The sequence below is a fragment of the Doryrhamphus excisus genome, linkage group LG1 (assembly GCF_037039965.1).
Source record: "Doryrhamphus excisus strain RoL-2023G ecotype Guam linkage group LG1, RoL_Dexc_Guam_v1.1, whole genome shotgun sequence".
Taxonomy (NCBI): Eukaryota; Metazoa; Chordata; class Actinopteri; order Syngnathiformes; family Syngnathidae; genus Doryrhamphus; species Doryrhamphus excisus.
This window is the reverse complement of record NC_136357.1, coordinates 5,367,581-5,387,868: the sequence shown is the minus strand read 5'-3', so window position 1 is coordinate 5,387,868 and position 20,288 is coordinate 5,367,581. Positions and strand designations below refer to the sequence as shown.

Below are 20,288 nucleotides of genomic sequence, written 5' to 3'. Positions count from 1 at the left end.
TTTTTCCAGCACGGACATCCCACATGAAATAACAACCATTCACTAAAGAGGAGGGAGAGAGAAAAAGCTGCACAGAAAAAAAAGCATTCACTGGTTAAAGAACTGAACATTTAGGGTAAAAAAAAAAAAAAAAAAGGGAATGAATGTATAAAGAAAACAAAACAGGTATATCATGTTGTACAATTTTAAAAACTATAAGAGGACAGTAAAGAGAGATCTACATACATAGTTTGAAAGCTAGATCCATGAGTGTGAACATAGAATCAGGATGGATAGATAAGACATTTTCAAATTTCTACGTAGCGCCTAAGTGTAAGAAAGTGTGTGCGTGTGTGTGACTGTGCTTTTTCGCTGTAGACCTGGAAGTTGTGTCACATTAATTAATAACACACGAGAAAATGAGATTTTTTTTTTAATACAGCAATGTGTGAATATGTGGCATCACCAATGAGCCGATGCAGCAAAAAAAAAAGTGCTCTTCCCCTCCCTCCCTAAAAAAAAAATGTTTTATTTTTCTGAAATAATAAAAAATAGATATTGTTAGAATATTATCGTTTAATCGTTCAGGCTAAAGTGAGGAAACGGGTTCTAATGCAGGGAAACAGGCAAAAGGGGGTCGGGATGTGGTGCACAGTTCAAAGCATTACAAAGCATAACATCATCTGAGAACACTACGGTTCCGAATCAACTTCCTGTCTATTTGGAACCTATTGCAAAATGTATATTTTGACTTAAAAAAAGTTAGATCGAGGGAGAAAAAAAAAAAAGTAATTCTGAAGCTACAATGCACAAGAAATCTTTTAAGAATATTTAAGATCATTATGATCATTGTTATGTAATACCCATGTTCATTTTAGTCATTCCATTGTTGTCATTCTTGCTCTAAAATCTTTTTTTTTCCATTTTAAATTCCGTAATCCTTAAATCTACACTTTCCAACAGCCTCCCATATATCCAACTGATAGTATGTTGCGTTCAAGAACTCCCCTGCTCTAATTTTTTTCAGTGTTTTTGATCATTTTAACAAATGGAAAAAAAGTGTTTGCCCCCTTCCTGATTTATTTTTTTTAAATCTTTGTTATACTTAAATGTTTCAGATCATTAAACAAATGTCAATATTAATAAATCACAACAAAACCGAACCAAAAAAATACAGTTTTTACATCCAAACCTACCAAATGACCCTGTGTGAAAAAGGATTGCCCTCTGAAACTGATAACTGGTTGAGCCACCCTTCGCAGCAACAACTGCAATCAAGCGTTTGTGATAACTTGCAATGAGTCTCTCACTAGCCACGTTTACATGAGGAGTTTTTTTCTCTTTCCGAATGGAATCTTTCCGAATGACTTTTCCGAAAGCAATGGTATACATGGAAAGGAATATTCCAATCGCGTGTCTACCGCTATAATCAACCAGAATAGTCAATGGGGCATGCCCAGTAAAGCGTAAACACCAACATAACATGATAACGACTTCCTCGAGTTTTTCTTTCAATTGTTGGAATAACTCCGTATTGCCAGTTTTTCCTTCGTCCGGTCTTGAAATTTAGTTAGAATCAAAAACAAACTTTCCTTAGCAGTCCAGTGCCGATTGCTCGCCTCCATTTTTTTTTTAAATCGAAGAACGTCTTGAGCTGCGTGTTACGTCATATCTCAGCATTCGCTGAAAGAACGCACCCGGGAACAGGAAAAGATAAAGTTCAATCTTGCTAATATTTTATAATTTAACTCAGCACATGTTTTATATAGATATGTATTTTCTTTTTTTTAATAAAACTGGACTTGTGAATGGCGTATAGAAGGGTTTAGATTCTGTTCCACAGATGGCGCTAATGCACACGAAAGCTGCTTGCCAACCACCAATAAACAACAGAAGAAGAAAAACAACAAGAATATTCCACCCTTGTGAATCCGATTATATATTAATTCGGATTGGCACTTTTCTTTCGGAATGAGGTGTATACAAAGGTTACATTCTTTCCGGTTTGAGCAAATAACCCGAATGGAATTGGAATATTTGGGTCCATGTAAACGTGGCTACTGTCGCGCTGTGGAGGAATTATGGCCCACTCATCTTTACAGAATTGTTGTAATTCAGTCACATTGGAGGCTTTTCAAGTATGAATTGCCCTTTTTAAGGTCATGCCGCAGGATCTCAATAGGATTCAGGTCAGGACTTTGACTAGGCCACTCCAAAGTCTTTTTCTTCAGCCATTCAGAGGTGGACTTGCTGGTGTGTTTTGGGTCATTGTCCTGCTGCAGACCTCAAGTTGGTTTCAGCTTGAGGTCATGGACAGATGGCTGGGAATTCTCCTTCAGGAGAGCAGAATTCATGGTTCCGTTTATCAAAGCACGTCTTCCAGGACCTGAAGCAATAAAACAGCCCCGGACCATCACACTACCTCCACTATATTTTACCGTTATGTTTTTTTTTCTGAAATGCGGTGTTACATTTATGCCAGAACCAACTTTTGTCTTGTATTTTTGAGTATTTTCTCAAAGGTCTTGGGGATCATTAAATTTTTTTCTGGCAAAATTGAGACGAGCCTTAAAGTTCTTTTTGTTCAGCAGTGGTTTTTGTTTTGGGAAAAACAAGTATTGTTAAGTCTTTCTTATAGTTGAAGTCATGAACTGAGGCAAGTGATGCCTGCAGTTCTTTGGATTTTGCTGTGTGCGTTTTGTCATTGACTAATACTTATGGATTTTGCTGTGGGGTCTTTTGTGACCTCTTGGATGAATTTTTCACACAGGAAATGTTTCATTTAAAAACTGCGTTTTGTCATTGACTGATATTTATGGATTTTGCTGTGGGGTCTTTTGTGACCTCTTGCATGAATTTTTCACACAGGAAATGTTTCATTTAAAAACTGAGTTTTGTCATTGACTGATATTTATGGAATTTGCTGTGTGGTCTTTTGTGACCTCTTGGATGAATTTTTCACACAGGAAATGTTTCATTTAAAAACTGCGTTTTGTCATTGACTGATATTAATGGATTTTGCTGTGGGGTCTTTTGTGACCTTTTGGATGAATTTTTTCACACAGGAAATGTTTCATTTAAAAACTGCGTTTTGTCATTGACTGATATTAATAGATTTTGCTGTGGGGTCTTTTGTGACCTTTTGAATGAATTTTTTCACACAGGAAATGTTTCATTTAAAAACTGCGTTTTGTCATTGACTGATATTAATGGATTTTGCTGTGGGGTCTTTTGTGACCTTTTGGATGATTTTTTTCACACAGGAAATGTTTCATTTAAAAACTGCGTTTTGTCATTGACTAATATTTATGGATTTTGCTGTGGGGTCTTTTGTGACCTTTTAGATGAAATTTTCACACAGGAAATGTTTCATTTTAAACTGCGTTTTGTCATTGACTAATATTCATGGATTTTGCTGTGGGGTCTTTTGTGACCTTTTGGATGAATTTTTCACACAGGAAATGTTTCATTTAAAAACTGCGTTTTGTCATTGACTAATATTTATGGATTTTGCTGTGGGGTCTTTCGCGACCTCTTGTATGAATTTTTCACACAGGAAATGTTTCATTTAAAAACTGCGTTTTGTCATTGACTAATATTTAAATTTGTTTAATGATCTGTTTAATAAAGTGTAACAAAAAAATGTAAGGAAGGGAGCATCCCACTGTACGTATATCCGTGTGACGTTATACAAAGGCTTGAGTAGATCATGCTATCCATGTCAAAGCTTTAAGAGAAACAAGAAGGGGGGAGAGTAGGGCTTGGACTTCCCCTTCAACGTCTACGTAAGAGCAGTATGCCAGGGTGCCATGCATGAATGGGGGTGTACGTACGTACATGTCGAGAAAGAGAAACGGATGTAGGTGATCGTCAATAAATAAATTAATAAATTAATCAACCGTTATCAAACCAGGACCAAGCTTCCTTACACCGAGAATATTAGTAGAGGCTAGAATAGTGAGAAAAGGTAGTTATAACATGTACTTGCACATACAGGCATTAACTATCTATACAGTACAGTACCTGCATGTCTCACCTGGCACTGATATTTTCACATACTTCCTAAAACCAGGTTTGGAGACCCACTTCCTGTCCATGCCGGGACTCTTTGTGGAACAGTGAAGTGTAATAAGTGTAAGGTTTTCAAAGTGTCTCTGCGAATGTAAACAAAAAAATAATGTTAATCTGTTTCAGCAGGTCTGGAGTTTTTTTTTTTTTTTGAAGGTTTTGATTGGCCGACCTGTCTAATGTTTTTTTTTTTTTTTAAATGACAGACATTTTCACATATTTATTAGGGCTCGAGCACTGACCAGTGCGAAAGCCCTATTGTTATCGTTCCGTTTATTATTAGGGCTCGAGCACTGACCAGTGCGAAAGCCCTATTGTAATCGTTCCGTTTCTTATTATTATTATTATTCTGCCAACCGTCGGCCTTTTTGAGGGCCTTAACATGCCCGAAAACTCACCAAATTTGGCGAGCGCATCAGGTCTGGCGAAAAATTTTATATTTTATGGGTTTCAAATATAATGTTCCAAAATTGGCTCTCTAGCGCCACCTTGAATTTTAAAAAAAATTAGCCCCCGACACCAGTTTCACCTATCGTCACGAAACTTGGTGGAGACGTCTATCGTGACAGGACGGACCAAAAAGTCTCAAGAACCCATATTGGAAAACGAACAGGAAGTCGGCCATTTTGGATGGCGGCGGCCTTTTTCGTGCCAGAAGTTGGGGTCGTATCTCGACGAACTCCTCCTAGGGGGTTTGACCGAATGAGTCCGTTGTTGCATCAACGGACACTAGACGGATGGCCGACGTTAAATTGCGAAGGATTTTGGGATATTCCATACGATGTGGGCGTGGCACGCCCCCAAATTTTGCCCATTTTCATATGTCCGGGCCTTGCACGCTGAGCGTAACTGTAGACGTGAATAACTTGGCTCCACGTGGTCAGATCTTCATCATACTTGGTACATGTGATCATGGCCCCGCCCCGAAGGTCCCCGTAGGTCACTTCCTGATTTCGTCGCAGCGCCACCTATTGGCGACAGGCTAAAGGCGTGTCATCTACATGAGGCCTTTTCTGCCAGGAGATTCATCAGATGAACATCAGGGTCACAAGGTCACTGCCTGACAGCCTGGTGAAGCCTGTTGATGGACCATGATGCAGGAAAAGCGCACGTGGTGGGCGTGGCCTGGCGGCGAATGCTCAGGCCTCGCCATTTACATAGAAAAGCTCATCATTCGCCCGCAAAAGGTCGCATGGGCTTGAAAACTCATAGGGGGGGGCAGAATCCAGGCCTGAGCGGCCTGGTGTGGCCCCCATATGAAACCAAGCCAAATTGACTCACTAGCGCCACCTAGAAGTTTTAAAATAATTATCCCTCGCCTCCCGTTGCACGTATCGGCATGATTTTCGGAGGAGACATCACTCGTGACAGGACGCACAAAAAAGTCTCAATAACCCATGTTCTAAAACCAACAGGAAGTCGGCCATTTTAGGTGGCGGCGGCCATTTGGGGGCGGATGTATGGGTCGTATCTCGACGAACTCCTCCTAGGGGGTTTGACCGAATGAGTCCGTTGTAGCATCAACGGACACTAGACGGATGGCCCACGTTAAATTGCGAAGGATTTTGGCCCGCTCCATAGGATGTGGGCGTGGCACGCCACCAAACTTTGACCATTTCATATCTGGCCCTGCCTGGTGTCTGGCCTTGCCTTGAAGCAATGTACATCAAAGTCAATACACAGTTTGACTGACAGACTGATGATGTCAGTCGATGGACTGTGATGTGTGTAAAGCACATGTGGGGGGCGTGGCCACGGCGAATGGTCAGCCTTCGCCATTGACCATCAAAAGGTCATCATTTGCCTGCAGAAGGTCACAGGCTGCTGAAATCTTAAACGTGAGGCCTTAATCCAGGCCTGAGCGCCCTGGTGGTGCTCCCATGTGACACCAATCTAAATTGACACACTAGCGCCACCTAGAAGTTTCAATTCATTATCCCTCGCCACCCGTTACACGTATCACTATGATTTTCGGTGGAGACGTCTATCAAGACAGGACGCACTTAACGCTCCAGAAGCCATGTTCAAAACACAGCGCCACCAACTGGTGGAAATGTATATCTGCCGTAACTTCCTGATTCATGGTCAGATTGTCTTGAAATTTTTTTTGGTGTGTTGGGTCAATCTCTGGTTTGTTATACTGTGTGTACATAGACTCTATAGCGCCACCAACTGGTGGAAATGTATATAGCCGTAACTTCCTTCCACATGGTCGGATCGGGCCACAAATTTTTCTGGTGGTCTGGGGTACCCTCTGGTCTATGTCTGTGTGTGTTCATAGACAGTATAGCGCCACCAACTGGTGGAAATGTATATAGCCGTAACTTCCTTCCACATGGTCGGATCAAGCCCAAATTTTTTCTGGTGGTTTGGGGTACCCTCTGGTCTATGACTGTGTGTGTACATAGACTGTATAGCGCCACCAACTGGTGGAAATGTATATAGCCGTAACTTCCTTCCACATGGTCGGATCAGGCCACAATTTTTTCTGGTGGTCTGGGGTACCCTCTGGTCTATGACTGTGTGTGTACATACACTGTATAGCGCCACCAACTGGTGGAAATGTATATAGCCGTAACTTCCTTCCACATGGTCGGATCAGGCCACAAATTTTTCTTGTGGTCTGGGGTGCCCTCTGGTCTATGTCTGTGTGTGTACATAGACAGTATAGCGCCACCAACTGGTGGAAATGTATATAGCCGTAACTTCCTTCCACATGGTCGGATCAAGCCCAAATTTTTTCTGGTGGTTTGGGGTACCCTCTGGTCTATGACTGTGTGTGTACATAGACTGTATAGCGCCACCAACTGGTGGAAATGTATATAGCCGTAACTTCCTTCCACATGGTCGGATCGGGCCACAAATTTTTCTGGTGGTTTGGGGTACCCTCTGGTCTATGTCTGTGTGTGTACATAGACAGTATAGCGCCACCAACTGGTGGAAATGTATATAGCCGTAACTTCCTTCCACATGGTCGGATCAAGCCCAAATTTTTTCTGGTGGTTTGGGGTACCCTCTGATCTATGACTGTGTGTGTACATCGACTGTATAGCGCCACCAACTGGTGGAAATGTATATAGCCGTAACTTCCTTCCACATGGTCGGATCAGGCCCAAATTTTTTCTGGTGGTCTGGGGTACCCTCTGGTCTATGACAGTGTGTGTACATAGACTGTATAGCGCCACCAACTGGTGGAAATGTATATAGCCGTAACTTCCTTCCACATGGTCCGATCAGGCCCAAATTTTTTCTGGTGGTCTGGGGTACCCTCTGGTCTATGACAGTGTGTGTACATACGCTATAGCGCCACCAACTGGTGGAAATGTATATCTGCCGTAACTTCCTTACGCACGGTCGGATCGGCCGGTAATTTTTTCTGTTGGTTCGGGGTACCCTCCGGTCCGTTACCGTGTGGGCGCATACACTCTATAGCGCCACCCACAGGCGGAAACGTATATCCGCCGCAAGGACCTACCGCGCGGTCCGATCGTCGTGAATTTTTTTATGGCGGTTCGCGGCGTCGGACGGGACGTGACCGCGCACCCGCCTCGCCGCCGCTGTCGCCCCCTCCTGGCGGAAAATTGCAAGTGCCGTGACTCCCTTACCGCTTATCCGCTCGCCGCGGTTTTTCGTACGGCGCGTCCGCGCGCCCGTCCGGTCGCGCACACGACCCCGACCCGCGCGTACCCCCGACCCGCGCGTACCCCCGAGCGCGTCGGGGTGCTCGAGCCCGCTCATCACTGCTTGCAGTTTTAATTATTATTATTATTATTATTATTATTCTGCCAACCGTCGGCCTTTTTGAGGGCCTCAACATGCCCGAAAACTCACCAAATTTGGCGAGCGCATCAGGTCTGGCGAAAAATTTTATATTTTATGGGTTTCAAATATCATGTTCCAAAATTGGCTCTCTAGCGCCACCTTGAATTTTAAAAAAAATTAGCCCCCGACACCAGTTTCACCTATCGTCACGAAACTCGGTGGAGACGTCTATCGTGACAGGCCGGACCAAAAAGTCTCAAGAACCCATATTGGAAAACGAACAGGAAGTCGGCCATTTTGGATGGCTGCGGCCGTTTTTGGGCCAGAAGTTGGGGTCGTATCTCGACGAACTCCTCCTAGGGGGTTTGACCGAATGAGTCCGTTGTAGCATCAACGGACACTAGACGGATGGCCGACGTTAAATTGCGAAGGATTTTGGGATATTCCATACGATGTGGGCGTGGCACGCCCCCAAATTTTGCCCATTTTCAAATGTCCGGCCCTTGCACGCTGAGCGTAACTGTAGACGTGAATAACTTGGCTCCACGTGGTCAGATCTTCATCATACTTGGTACATGTGATCATGGCCCCGCCCCGAAGGTCCCCGTAGGTCACTTCCTGATTTCGTCGCAGCGCCACCTATTGGCGACAGGCTAAAGGCGTGTCATCTACATGAGGCCTTTTCTGCCAGGAGATTCATCAGATGAACATCAGGGTCACAAGGTCACTGCCTGACAGCCTGGTGAAGCCTGTTGATGGACCATGATGCAGGAAAAGCGAACGTGGTGGGCGTGGCCTGGCGGCGAATGCTCAGACCTCGCCATTTACATAGAAAAGGTCATCATTCGCCCGCAAAAGGTCGCATGGGCTTGAAAGCTCATAGGGGGGGTCAGAATCCAGGCCTGAGCGGCCTGGTGTGGCCCCCATATGAAACTAAGCCAAATTGACTCACTAGCGCCACCTACAAGTTTTAAAATAATTATCCCTCGCCTCCCGTTGCACGTATCGGCATGATTTTCGGAGGAGACATCACTCGTGACAGGACGCACAAAAAAGTCTCAAGAACCCATGTTCTAAAACCAACAGGAAGTCGGCCATTTTAGGTGGCGGCGGCCATTTGGGGGCGGAAGTATGGGTCGTATCTCGACGAACTCCTCCTAGGGGGTTTGACCGAATGAGTCCGTTGTAGCATCAACGGACACTAGACGGATGGCCGACGTTAAATTGCGAAGGATTTTGGGATATTCCATACGATGTGGGCGTGGCACGCCCCCAAATTTTGCCCATTTTCATATGTCCGGGCCTTGCACGCTGAGCGTAACTGTAGACGTGAATAACTTGGCTCCACGTGGTCAGATCTTCATCATACTTGGTACATGTGATCATGGCCCCGCCCCGAAGGTCCCCGTAGGTCACTTCCTGATTTCGTCGCAGCGCCACCTATTGGCGACAGGCTAAAGGCGTGTCATCTACATGAGGCCTTTTCTGCCAGGAGATTCATCAGATGAACATCAGGGTCACAAGGTCACTGCCTGACAGCCTGGTGAAGCCTGTTGATGGACCATGATGCAGGAAAAGCGAACGTGGTGGGCGTGGCCTGGCGGCGAATGCTCAGACCTCGCCATTTACATAGAAAAGGTCATCATTCGCCCGCAAAAGGTCGCATGGGCTTGAAAGCTAATAGGGGGGGTCAGAATCCAGGCCTGAGCGGCCTGGTGTGGCCCCCATATGAAACTAAGCCAAATTGACTCACTAGCGCCACCTACAAGTTTTAAAATAATTATCCCTCGCCTCCCGTTGCACGTATCGGCATGATTTTCGGAGGAGACATCACTCGTGACAGGACGCACAAAAAAGTCTCAAGAACCCATGTTCTAAAACCAACAGGAAGTCGGCCATTTTAGGTGGCGGCGGCCATTTGGGGGCGGAAGTATGGGTCGTATCTCGACGAACTCCTCCTAGGGGGTTTGACCGAATGAGTCCGTTGTTGCATCAACGGACACTAGACGGATGGCCGACGTTAAATTGCGAAGGATTTTGGGATATTCCATACGATGTGGGCGTGGCACGCCCCCAAATTTTGCCCATTTTCATATGTCCGGGCCTTGCACGCTGAGCGTAACTGTAGACGTGAATAACTTGGCTCCACGTGGTCAGATCTTCATCATACTTGGTACATGTGATCATGGCCCCGCCCCGAAGGTCCCCGTAGGTCACTTCCTGATTTCGTCGCAGCGCCACCTTTTGGCGACAGGCTAAAGGCGTGTCATCTACATGAGGCCTTTTCTGCCAGGAGATTCATCAGATGAACATCGGGGTCACAAGGTCACTGCCTGACAGCCTGGTGAAGCCTGTTGATGGACCATGATGCAGGAAAAGCGCACGTGGTGGGCGTGGCCTGGCGGCGAATGCTCAGGCCTCGCCATTTACATAGAAAAGGTCATCATTCGCCCGCAAAAGGTCGCATGGGCTTGAAAACTCATAGGGGGGGTCAGAATCCAGGCCTGAGCGGCCTGGTGTGGCCCCCATATGAAACCAAGCCAAATTGACTCACTAGCGCCACCTAGAAGTTTTAAAATAATTATCCCTCGCCTCCCGTTGCACGTATCGGCATGATTTTCGGAGGAGACATCACTCGTGACAGGACGCACAAAAAAGTCTCAATAACCCATGTTCTAAAACCAACAGGAAGTCGGCCATTTTAGGTGGCGGCGGCCATTTGGGGGCGGATGTATGGGTCGTATCTTGACGAACTCCTCCTAGGGGGTTTGACCGAATTAGTCCGTTGTTGCATCAACGGACACTAGACGGATGGCCCACGTTAAATTGCGAAGGATTTTGGGCCGCTCCATAGGATGTGGGCGTGGCACGCCACCAAACTTTGACCATTTCATATCTGGCCCTGCCTGGTGTCTGGCCTTGCCTTGAAGCAATGTACATCAAAGTCAATACACAGTTTGACTGACAGACTGATGATGTCAGTTGATGGACTATGATGTGTGTAAAGCACATGTGGGGGGCGTGGCCACGGCGAATGGTCAGCCTTCGCCATTGACCATCAAAAGGTCATCATTTTCCTGCAGAAGGTCACAGGCTGCTGAAATCTTAAACGTGAGGCCTTAATCCAGGCCTGAGCGCCCTGGTGGTGCTCCCATGTGACACCAATCTAAATTGACACACTAGCGCCACCTAGAAGTTTCAATTCATTATCCCTCGCCACCCGTTACACGTATCACTATGATTTTCGGTGGAGACGTCTATCAAGACAGGACGCACTTAACGCTCCAGAAGCCATGTTCAAAACACAGCGCCACCAACTGGTGGACATGTATATCTGCCGTAACTTCCTGATTCATGGTCAGATTGTCTTGAAATTTTTTGTGGTGTGTTGGGTCAATCTCTGGTCTGTTATACTGTGTGTACATAGACTGTATAGCGCCACCAACTGGTGGAAATGTATATAGCCGTAACTTCCTTCCACATGGTCGGATCAGCCTACAAATTTTTCTGGTGGTCTGGGGTACCCTCTGGTCTATGACTGTGTGTGTACATAGACTGTATAGCGCCACCAACTGGTGGAAATGTATATAGCCGTAACTTCCTTCCACATGGTCGGATCAGGCCCAAATTTTTTCTGGTGGTCTGGGGTACCCTCTGGTCTGTGACTGTGTGTGTACATAGACTGTATAGCGCCACCAACTGGTGGAAATGTATATAGCCGTAACTTCCTTCCACATGGTCGGATCAGGCCCAAATTTTTTCTGGTGGTCTGGGGTACCCTCTGGTCTATGACAGTGTGTGTACATAGACTGTATAGCGCCACCAACTGGTGGAAAGGTATATCTGCCGTAACTTCCTTACGCACGGTCGGATCGGCCCCTAATTTTTTCTGTTGGTTCGGGGTACCCTCCGGTCCGTTACCGTGTGGGCGCATACACTCTATAGCGCCACCCACAGGCGGAAACGTATATCCGCCGCAAGGACCTACCGCGCGGTCCGATCGTCGTGAATTTTTTTATGGCGGTTCGCGGCGTCGGACGGGACGTGACCGCGCACCCGCCTCGCCGCCGCTGTCGCCCCCTCCTGGCGGAAAATTGCAAGTGCCGTGACTCCCTTACCGCTTATCCGCTCGCCGCGGTTTTTCGTACGGCGCGTCCGCGCGCCCGTCCGGTCGCGCGCGCGACCCCGACCCGCGCGTACCCTCGACCCGCGCGTACCCCCGAGCGCGTCGGGGTGCTCGAGCCCGCTCATCACTGCTCGCAGTTTTAATTATTATTATTATTTTTTTTTTTATTATTATTCTGACGAAAGGACGGCCATTTTGAGGGCCTTAACATGCCCGAAAACTCACCAAATTTTGCAAGCGCGTCAGGTCTGGCGAAAATTTCGATCTGGTGGGGGTCCCGAAAACAATGTTCCAAAATTGACTCTCTAGCGCCACCTTTAATTTTTGAAAAAATTGGCCCCCGCCACCAGTTTCACCTATCGTCACGAAACTTGGTGGAGACGTCTATCGTGACAGGACGGACCAAAAAGTCTCAAGAACCCATATTGGAAAACGAACAGGAAGTCGGCCATTTTGGATGGCGGCGGCCTTTTTCGTGCCAGAAGTTGGGGTCGTATCTCGACGAACTCCTCCTAGGGGGTTTGACCAAATGAGTCCGTTGTTGCATCAACGGACACTAGACGGATGGCCGACGTTAAATTGCGAAGGATTTTGGGATATTCCATACGATGTGGGCGTGGCACGCCCCCAAATTTTGCCCATTTTCATATGTCCGGGCCTTGCACGCTGAGCGTAACTGTAGACGTGAATAACTTGGCTCCACGTGGTCAGATCTTCATCATACTTGGTACATGTGATCATGGCCCCGCCCCGAAGGTCCCCGTAGGTCACTTCCTGATTTCGTCGCAGCGCCACCTATTGGCGACAGGCTAAAGGCGTGTCATCTACATGAGGCCTTTTCTGCCAGGAGATTCATCAGATGAACATCAGGGTCACAAGGTCAATGCCTGACAGCCTGGTGAAGCCTGTTGATGGACCATGATGCAGGAAAAGCGCACGTGGTGGGCGTGGCCTGGCGGCGAATGCTCAGGCCTCGCCATTTACATAGAAAAGGTCATCATTCGCCCGCAAAAGGTCGCATGGGCTTGAAAACTCATAGGGGGGGTCAGAATCCAGGCCTGAGCGGCCTGGTGTGGCCCCCATATGAAACCAAGCAAAATTGACTCACTAGCGCCACCTAGAAGTTTTAAAATAATTATCCCTCGCCTCCCGTTGCACGTATCGGCATGATTTTCGGAGGAGACATCACTCGTGACAGGACGCTCAAAAAAGTCTCAAGAACCCATGTTCTAAAACCAACAGGAAGTCGGCCATTTTAGGTGGCGGCGGCCATTTGGGGGCGGATGTATGGGTCGTATCTTGACGAACTCCTCCTAGGGGGTTTGACCGAATTAGTCCGTTGTTGCATCAACGGACACTAGACGGATGGCCCACGTTAAATTGCGAAGGATTTTGGGCCGCTCCATAGGATGTGGGCGTGGCACGCCACCAAACTTTGACCATTTCATATCTGGCCCTGCCTGGTGTCTGGCCTTGCCTTGAAGCAATGTACATCAAAGTCAATACACAGTTTGACTGACAGACTGATGATGTCAGTTGATGGACTATGATGTGTGTAAAGCACATGTGGGGGGCGTGGCCACGGCGAATGGTCAGCCTTCGCCATTGACCATCAAAAGGTCATCATTTGCCTGCAGAAGGTCACAGGCTGCTGAAATCTTAAACGTGAGGCCTTAATCCAGGCCTGAGCGCCCTGGTGGTGCTCCCATGTGACACCAATCTAAATTGACACACTAGCGCCACCTAGAAGTTTCAATTCATTATCCCTCGCCACCCGTTACACGTATCACTATGATTTTCGGTGGAGACGTCTATCATGACAGGACGCACCTAACGCTCCAGAAGCCATGTTCAAAACACAGCGCCACCAACTGGTGGAAATGTATATCTGCCGTAACTTCCTGATTCATGGTCAGATTGTCTTGAAATTTTTTTTGGTGTGTTGGGTCAATCTCTGGTCTGTTATACTGTGTGTACATAAACTCTATAGCGCCACCAACTGGTGGAAATGTATATAGCCGTAACTTCCTTCCACATGGTCGGATCAAGCCCAAATTTTTTCTGGTGGTTTGGGGTACCCTCTGGTCTATGACTGTGTGTGTACATAGACAGTATAGCGCCACCAACTGGTGGAAATGTATATAGCCGTAACTTCCTTCCACATGGTCGGATCAAGCCCAAATTTTTTCTGGTGGTTTGGGGTACCCTCTGGTCTATGACTGTGTGTGTACATAGACTGTATAGCGCCACCAACTGGTGGAAATGTATATAGCCGTAACTTCCTTCCACATGGTCGGATCAGGCCACAAAATTTTCTGGTGGTCTGGGGTACCCTCTGGTCTATGTCTGTGTGTGTACATAGACAGTATAGCGCCACCAACTGGTGGAAATGTATATAGCCGTAACTTCCTTCCACATGGTCGGATCAGGCCACAAATTTTTCTGGTGGTCTTGGGTACCCTCTGGTCTATGACAGTGTGTGTACATACGCTATAGCGCCACCAACTGGTGGAAATGTATATAGCCGTAACTTCCTTCCACATGGTCGGATCAAGCCCAAATTTCTACTGGTGGTTTGGGGTACCCTCTGGTCTATGACTGTGTGTGTACATAGACTGTATAGCGCCACCAACTGGTGGAAATGTATATAGCCGTAACTTCCTTCCACATGGTCGGATCAGGCCCAATTTTTTTCTGGTGGTCTGGGGTACCCTCTGGTCTATGACTGTGTGTGTACATACACTGTATAGCGCCACCAACTGGTGGAAATGTATATAGCCGTAACTTCCATCCACATGGTCGGATCAAGCCCAAATTTTTTCTGGTGGTTTGGGGTACCCTCTGGTCTATGACTGTGTGTGTACATAGACTGTATAGCGCCACCAACTGGTGGAAATGTATATAGCCGTAACTTCCTTCCACATGGTCGGATCAGGCCAAAATTTTTTCTGGTGGTCTGGGGTACCCTCTGGTCTATGACTGTGTGTGTACATCGACTGTATAGCGCCACCAACTGGTGGAAATGTATATAGCCGTAACTTCCTTCCACATGGTCGGATCAGGCCCAAATTTTTTCTGGTGGTCTGGGGTACCCTCTGGTCTATGACTGTGTGTGTACATACGCTATAGCGCCACCAACTGGTGGAAATGTATATCTGCCGTAACTTCCTTACGCACGGTCGGATCGGCCCCTAATTTTTTCTGTTGGTTCGGGGTACCCTCCGGTCCGTTACCGTGTGGGCCAACCACTCTATAGCGCCACCCACAGGCGGAAACGTATATCCGCCGCAAGGACCTACCGCGCGGTCCGATCGTCGTGAATTTTTTTATGGCGGTTCGCGGCGTCGGACGGGACGTGACCGCGCACCCGCCTCGCCGCCGCTGTCGCCCCCTCCTGGCGGAAAATTGCAAGTGCCGTGACTCCCTTACCGCTTATCCGCTCGCCGCGGTTTTTCGTACGGCGCGTCCGCGCGCCCGTCCGGTCGCGCGCGCGACCCCGACCCGCGCGTACCCCCGACCCGCGCGTACCCCCGAGCGCGTCGGGGTGCTCGAGCCCGCTCATCACTGCTTGCAGTTTTAATTCAAGATTGTTACTACATAAACACTACTATTGCAAGAAAAATAATACACAACAAAGGTGTCAGGTGAAACATAATATGAATAAAAATATGTGTACAGGCTGATGTAATAAATACATACATATAAAACACAATCCATATTCAAGGTAATAATAATAATAATTAAAAAAAAAGATGTTTGTTAGCAACAAAAGACAGCACAGGGAAAAAAGAAAAAGATTAGAACAGAGACGTCATCAACTTTGTTCGAGCGGGTTTTCAGGGTTGCGGAGTTTGGCGTTTCCTTTTTAAAACACGTTTGTTTGATTGGCGGCAGGCCGGAGAACATCAGTGGGAGAAGACCAAGCAAGAGACAAGAACTAAAAACATTGTATATATACATATATATATATATATAGTATATATATATTATATGTATATATACATACATATATATACTGTATATATTATATATGTATGCCTAGTATTTTCTAAATTATCCTCAATATTATGTACCTAGTTGCATTTTTCTTTCTTTGTTTTTTTTTGTTTTTTTTTAATAATCAGCATTGTCACCATCGTCATAATCCATAGCAGTGCCAGAGGAAGAGGAATGAGGAAAAAGGAAGAGGAAATGAAGAGGAAAGGAAGGAGAGAGAGGAAGTGATGAGAGGTGGGGGGCATTACATGGCGTGCTTAGTACAAGCCACATCCTCGGAGGTTGTTGGCGATGATGATGTCTGTGACGGCGTCAAACACCACCTGGATGTTCCCTGTATCTGTGGCACAGGTCATGTGACAGTAGATTTCCTTATTTGGGGAGCGATTCTTGCTCTCGAACTGTGCTTGGATGTAAGCCGCGGCGTCCTCGTAGGTGTTTGGTCCTGGGTGGAGACGAGGGAGACAGGAAGTAGTGCTAATGTCACATGATGCTTTGGTTCTTGGCAAACTCGAAGCATCTTAATTTGGCCCACTGGGCGTTTCCATACGTCAACACGTGACCCGCAATGTAACCTACCTACAGCACCATATGTGCATACAAATAAATATCTATGCAAAATACCCAGGCCAAAATTCCACACATATCCTCTTGTCGCAGAGCATGCTGGGTAGCTTGTGGTACTCTCTCTCCCAACCTTTTGTTTGTCACATTTTTGCTTGATCACAAAATATGTTGAGGTTGTCATACCTCATATTGTTGTTTCTGCTGGACTACCCGGTATGCCTTGCGGGCACTCAACAGTTGCAGTTACATGTTATATATTTCCGCTTAGTAGTTGATGCTCATTTTTCGACCTGTTGTATTGAGTTTTGGACTCCTATAGCTCAGCGAGGCGCAATAACCTGCTTTTTTTAGATCTAGAGAAAGCTTTTTAGATCTTCCGGAATCTACACCCATTCCGGCTGTATTTCCTTGGATTTCCAAAACGGTCTGTTTTAATTCATTACACTTTGCTGTGAATGGTCACAGTCCATAGCACTCCCGAGGACTTCCGGAGAGCTGCCGAACCCTTCTTTCTACTTTCGTCGGTATAGGACAGGGGTGGGCAAATATTTTGACTTTGGGCCGCATTGAGTTAACAAAATTGTTTGGGGGACCAGAACATATATTAAACACACACTATTTTATGCTTATAATTTTGCTTGAGGCTGCATGGCGGTCGAGTGGTTAGCGCGCAGACCTCACAGCTCGGAGACCAGGGTTCAATTCCACCCTCGGCCATCTCTGTGTGGAGTTTGCATGTTCTCCCCGTGCATGCGTGGGTTTTCTCCGGGTACTCCGGTTTCCTCCCACATTCCAAAAACATGCTAGGTTAATTGGCGACTCCAAATTGTCCGTAGGTATGAATGTGAGTGTGAATGGTTGTTTGTCTATATGTGCCCTGTGATTGGCTGGCTACCAGTCCAGGGTGTACCCCACCGCTCGCCTGAAGACAGCTGGGATAGGCTCCAGCACCCACGCGACACTCGTGAGGAAAAGCGTTAGAAAATGAATGAATGCATTAATGTTGCTATGTCAATGTAATCTCCCCAGGGGATTCAGAATCAGGGGTGCTGGCCCCTGTCACAAAGACGGCTGGGATAGGCTCCAGCACCCCTGTGACCCGTGTGAGGATAAGCAGCAGAAAATGAATGAATGAATGAGTTTTGTTGTTGCAAGTCACATTGCCAGTTTGTATGTTAAAAGTTGAAATAATGAGAAAGCAACTGGCGGGCCGGATTCAAACGCTTGGTGCACCGCATGTGGCCCCGAAGCCATAGTTTTCCCACCGCTGGTATAGGTGTTGATAATAAACAGTGATTAATCATTTCAAATTGTCAACTTTTAACATAGAGCCATATGTGTTGGATGCCGAATCTGACCCGGAAGTAGAGACTGGACAGCCAAATCCGCTCCCTGTATGCACACTCTATAATGCTACAAAGACAACTGCTTTTATTCCATTACTTACACAAAATAAACAGTTAGGGCACTGATAAAAAAAAAAAATCATTTGACGTCCCAAAACTCAGTGAAACCGAGCGTTTTAAGCCATCCTAAACTTCTTTCAGGGCTCACTTCCAAATACGCAAACCTCATTATGTGAAATGCTGGCTACGTTTAACACGATAATACAACACAAACTACATTTATAGGTCAGAAAAGTGGAAAAAAAAGCTTAATAGGTCCCCTTTAAACAAGATCAAGGTCGTAAAGGTTCACTTGTTGCACAATATTTTTCTTCAATCTTGATGCAATCTCGGGAAAGGACTCTTACCTGTGTACTCAGGGAAACAGATGCTTAGTGGCGACTTCTTAATCTTCTCTGCGAAGAGATCCTTCTTGTTGAGGAAGAGAATGATGGAGGTGTCGATGAAGAACTTGTTGTTGCAGATTGAATCAAACAGCATCAGCGACTCGTGCATGCGATTCTGTGGAAAAGGAGAGGAAAAATGCTGAGTTTTGCACTCCAAAAGACACAAATAAAAAGACCTCAATAAGAAGAAAAAAATCCCTTCTTCTGAATAGAAATGAAAGCATACAGAAGAGACAGAAATAGTCACACAGATGAAGTTACTCATGTGGTGCTTTATTATCATTTCAATACGGTTTCAGTAAGATCAGTGGATAGCAGTGAATACATTACATGTCACATTGTTGTTGCACTGTCATCATGTAAATACATGTGAGTGAGAGACCAACGTGTCCTGGGTATTCACCGACGGAGGAAACTCATTTTCACCGCTTGTACCCATGACCTTGTCCTTTCTACATTTTGCAGCATAAGAAATAATATAATTCCATTTACTGTATTTTCTGGACTATAAATGCATAATTAGGTAGAAAAAAACATCCATAAGTCGTACTGGAGTATAAGTCGCATTTTTTGCGGGTAATTTATTTTACAAACTATCGTATTTTCTGGACTATACGTAAGTCGCTCCGGAGTATAAGTCTTACAAGGCCAAAAATGCATAATTCGGTAGAAAAAAAACATACATAAGTCGTACTGGAGTCACATTTTTTGCGGGTCATTTATTTTACAGAGTACCGTATTTTATGGACTATAGGTTGCTCCAAAGTATAAGTCGCACAAGGCCAAAAATGTATAATTAGGTAGAAAAAAAACATACATAAGTCGCACTGGAGTTGCATTATTTGCGGGTAATTTATTTTACAACGTACCGTATTTTCTGGACTATAAGTTGCTCCAGAGTATAAGTTGTACAAGGCCAAAAATGCATAATTCGGTACAAACAAAACATACATAAGTCGCACTGGAGTCGCATTTTTTTGCGGGTAATTTATTTTACAAACTACTGTGTTTTCTGGACTATAAGTCGCTCCGAAGTATAAGTCGTGCAAGGCTAAAAATGCATAATTCGGCAGAAAAAAAAATACATAAGTCGTACAGGAGTATAAATCGCATTTTTTGCGGTAATTTATTTGACAAATTACCGTATTTTCTGGACTATAAGTCGCTCCAGAGTATAAGTCGCAGAAGGCCAAAAAAGCATAATTCAGTAGAAAAAAAACATACATAAGTCGCACTGGAGTCGCATTTTTTGCGGGTAATTTATTTGACAAACTACCGTGTTTTCTGGACTTTAAGTCGCTCCGAAGTATAAGTCGTGCAAGGCTAAAAATGCATAATTCGGCAGAAAAAAAAATAACTAAGTCGCACTGGAGTATAAGTTGCATTTTTTGCGGGTAATTTATTTTACAAACTACCGTATTCTCTGGACTATAAGTCGCTCCGGAGTATAAGTCGCACAAGGCCAAAAACGCATAATTCGGTAGAAAAGAAACATACATAAGTTGCACTGGAGTATAAGTCGCATTTTTTGCGGGTAATTTATTTTCCAAACTACTTGACCAAAACAGACATTATGTCCTCTTGGAAGGCAAGTTCTAACAATAAAAGAATAGAGAACAGGCTGAATAGGTGTAAGATATGCTAACACAATGGTTATTCAGCTACACAAAAAATCTAAACAAACAGAAAAGGTGTCCAGTGTTTATGTAACATAAACAGTTTTTTCATTTACAAGTCGCTCTGGAGTATAAGTCGCAGGAACAGCCAACCTATGAAAAAAAGTGTGACTTATAGTCCGGAAAATACAGTACTCAATTCCAGAGAGTCAAAAATATGAACACATTATCGCATGTGTAAACTTTGGTATTGCATTTTCTATCTTGGTTTGAACAGCAATAATGTTGTTCTGACATTTTATGGTTCCTATTTGTGACTTTGTGTGTGTGTGTGTACTATGTGTTCCCCTGTGTGAGTGGAAAGGGTAGACAGGTTCCCTTC

General features: G+C 45.4%; 1 protein-coding gene across 1 annotated transcript in view; it reads right to left on the bottom strand.

The window, feature by feature from the left end:
• Window positions 1-16,017: 16,017 nt before the first annotated feature.
• LOC131130900 (guanine nucleotide-binding protein G(o) subunit alpha) overlaps window positions 16,018-20,288 on the bottom strand; it is a 95,500-nt gene continuing 91,229 nt past the window's right edge. The window contains exons 7-8 of the mRNA XM_058075015.2: window positions 18,252-18,405; window positions 16,018-16,376 (exon numbers count right to left, since the gene is read on the bottom strand). Coding sequence (XP_057930998.1) covers window positions 16,189-16,376; window positions 18,252-18,405 — 342 coding nt within the window. The 3' untranslated portion in view covers window positions 16,018-16,188. The remainder of the gene's footprint in view (window positions 16,377-18,251; window positions 18,406-20,288) is intronic.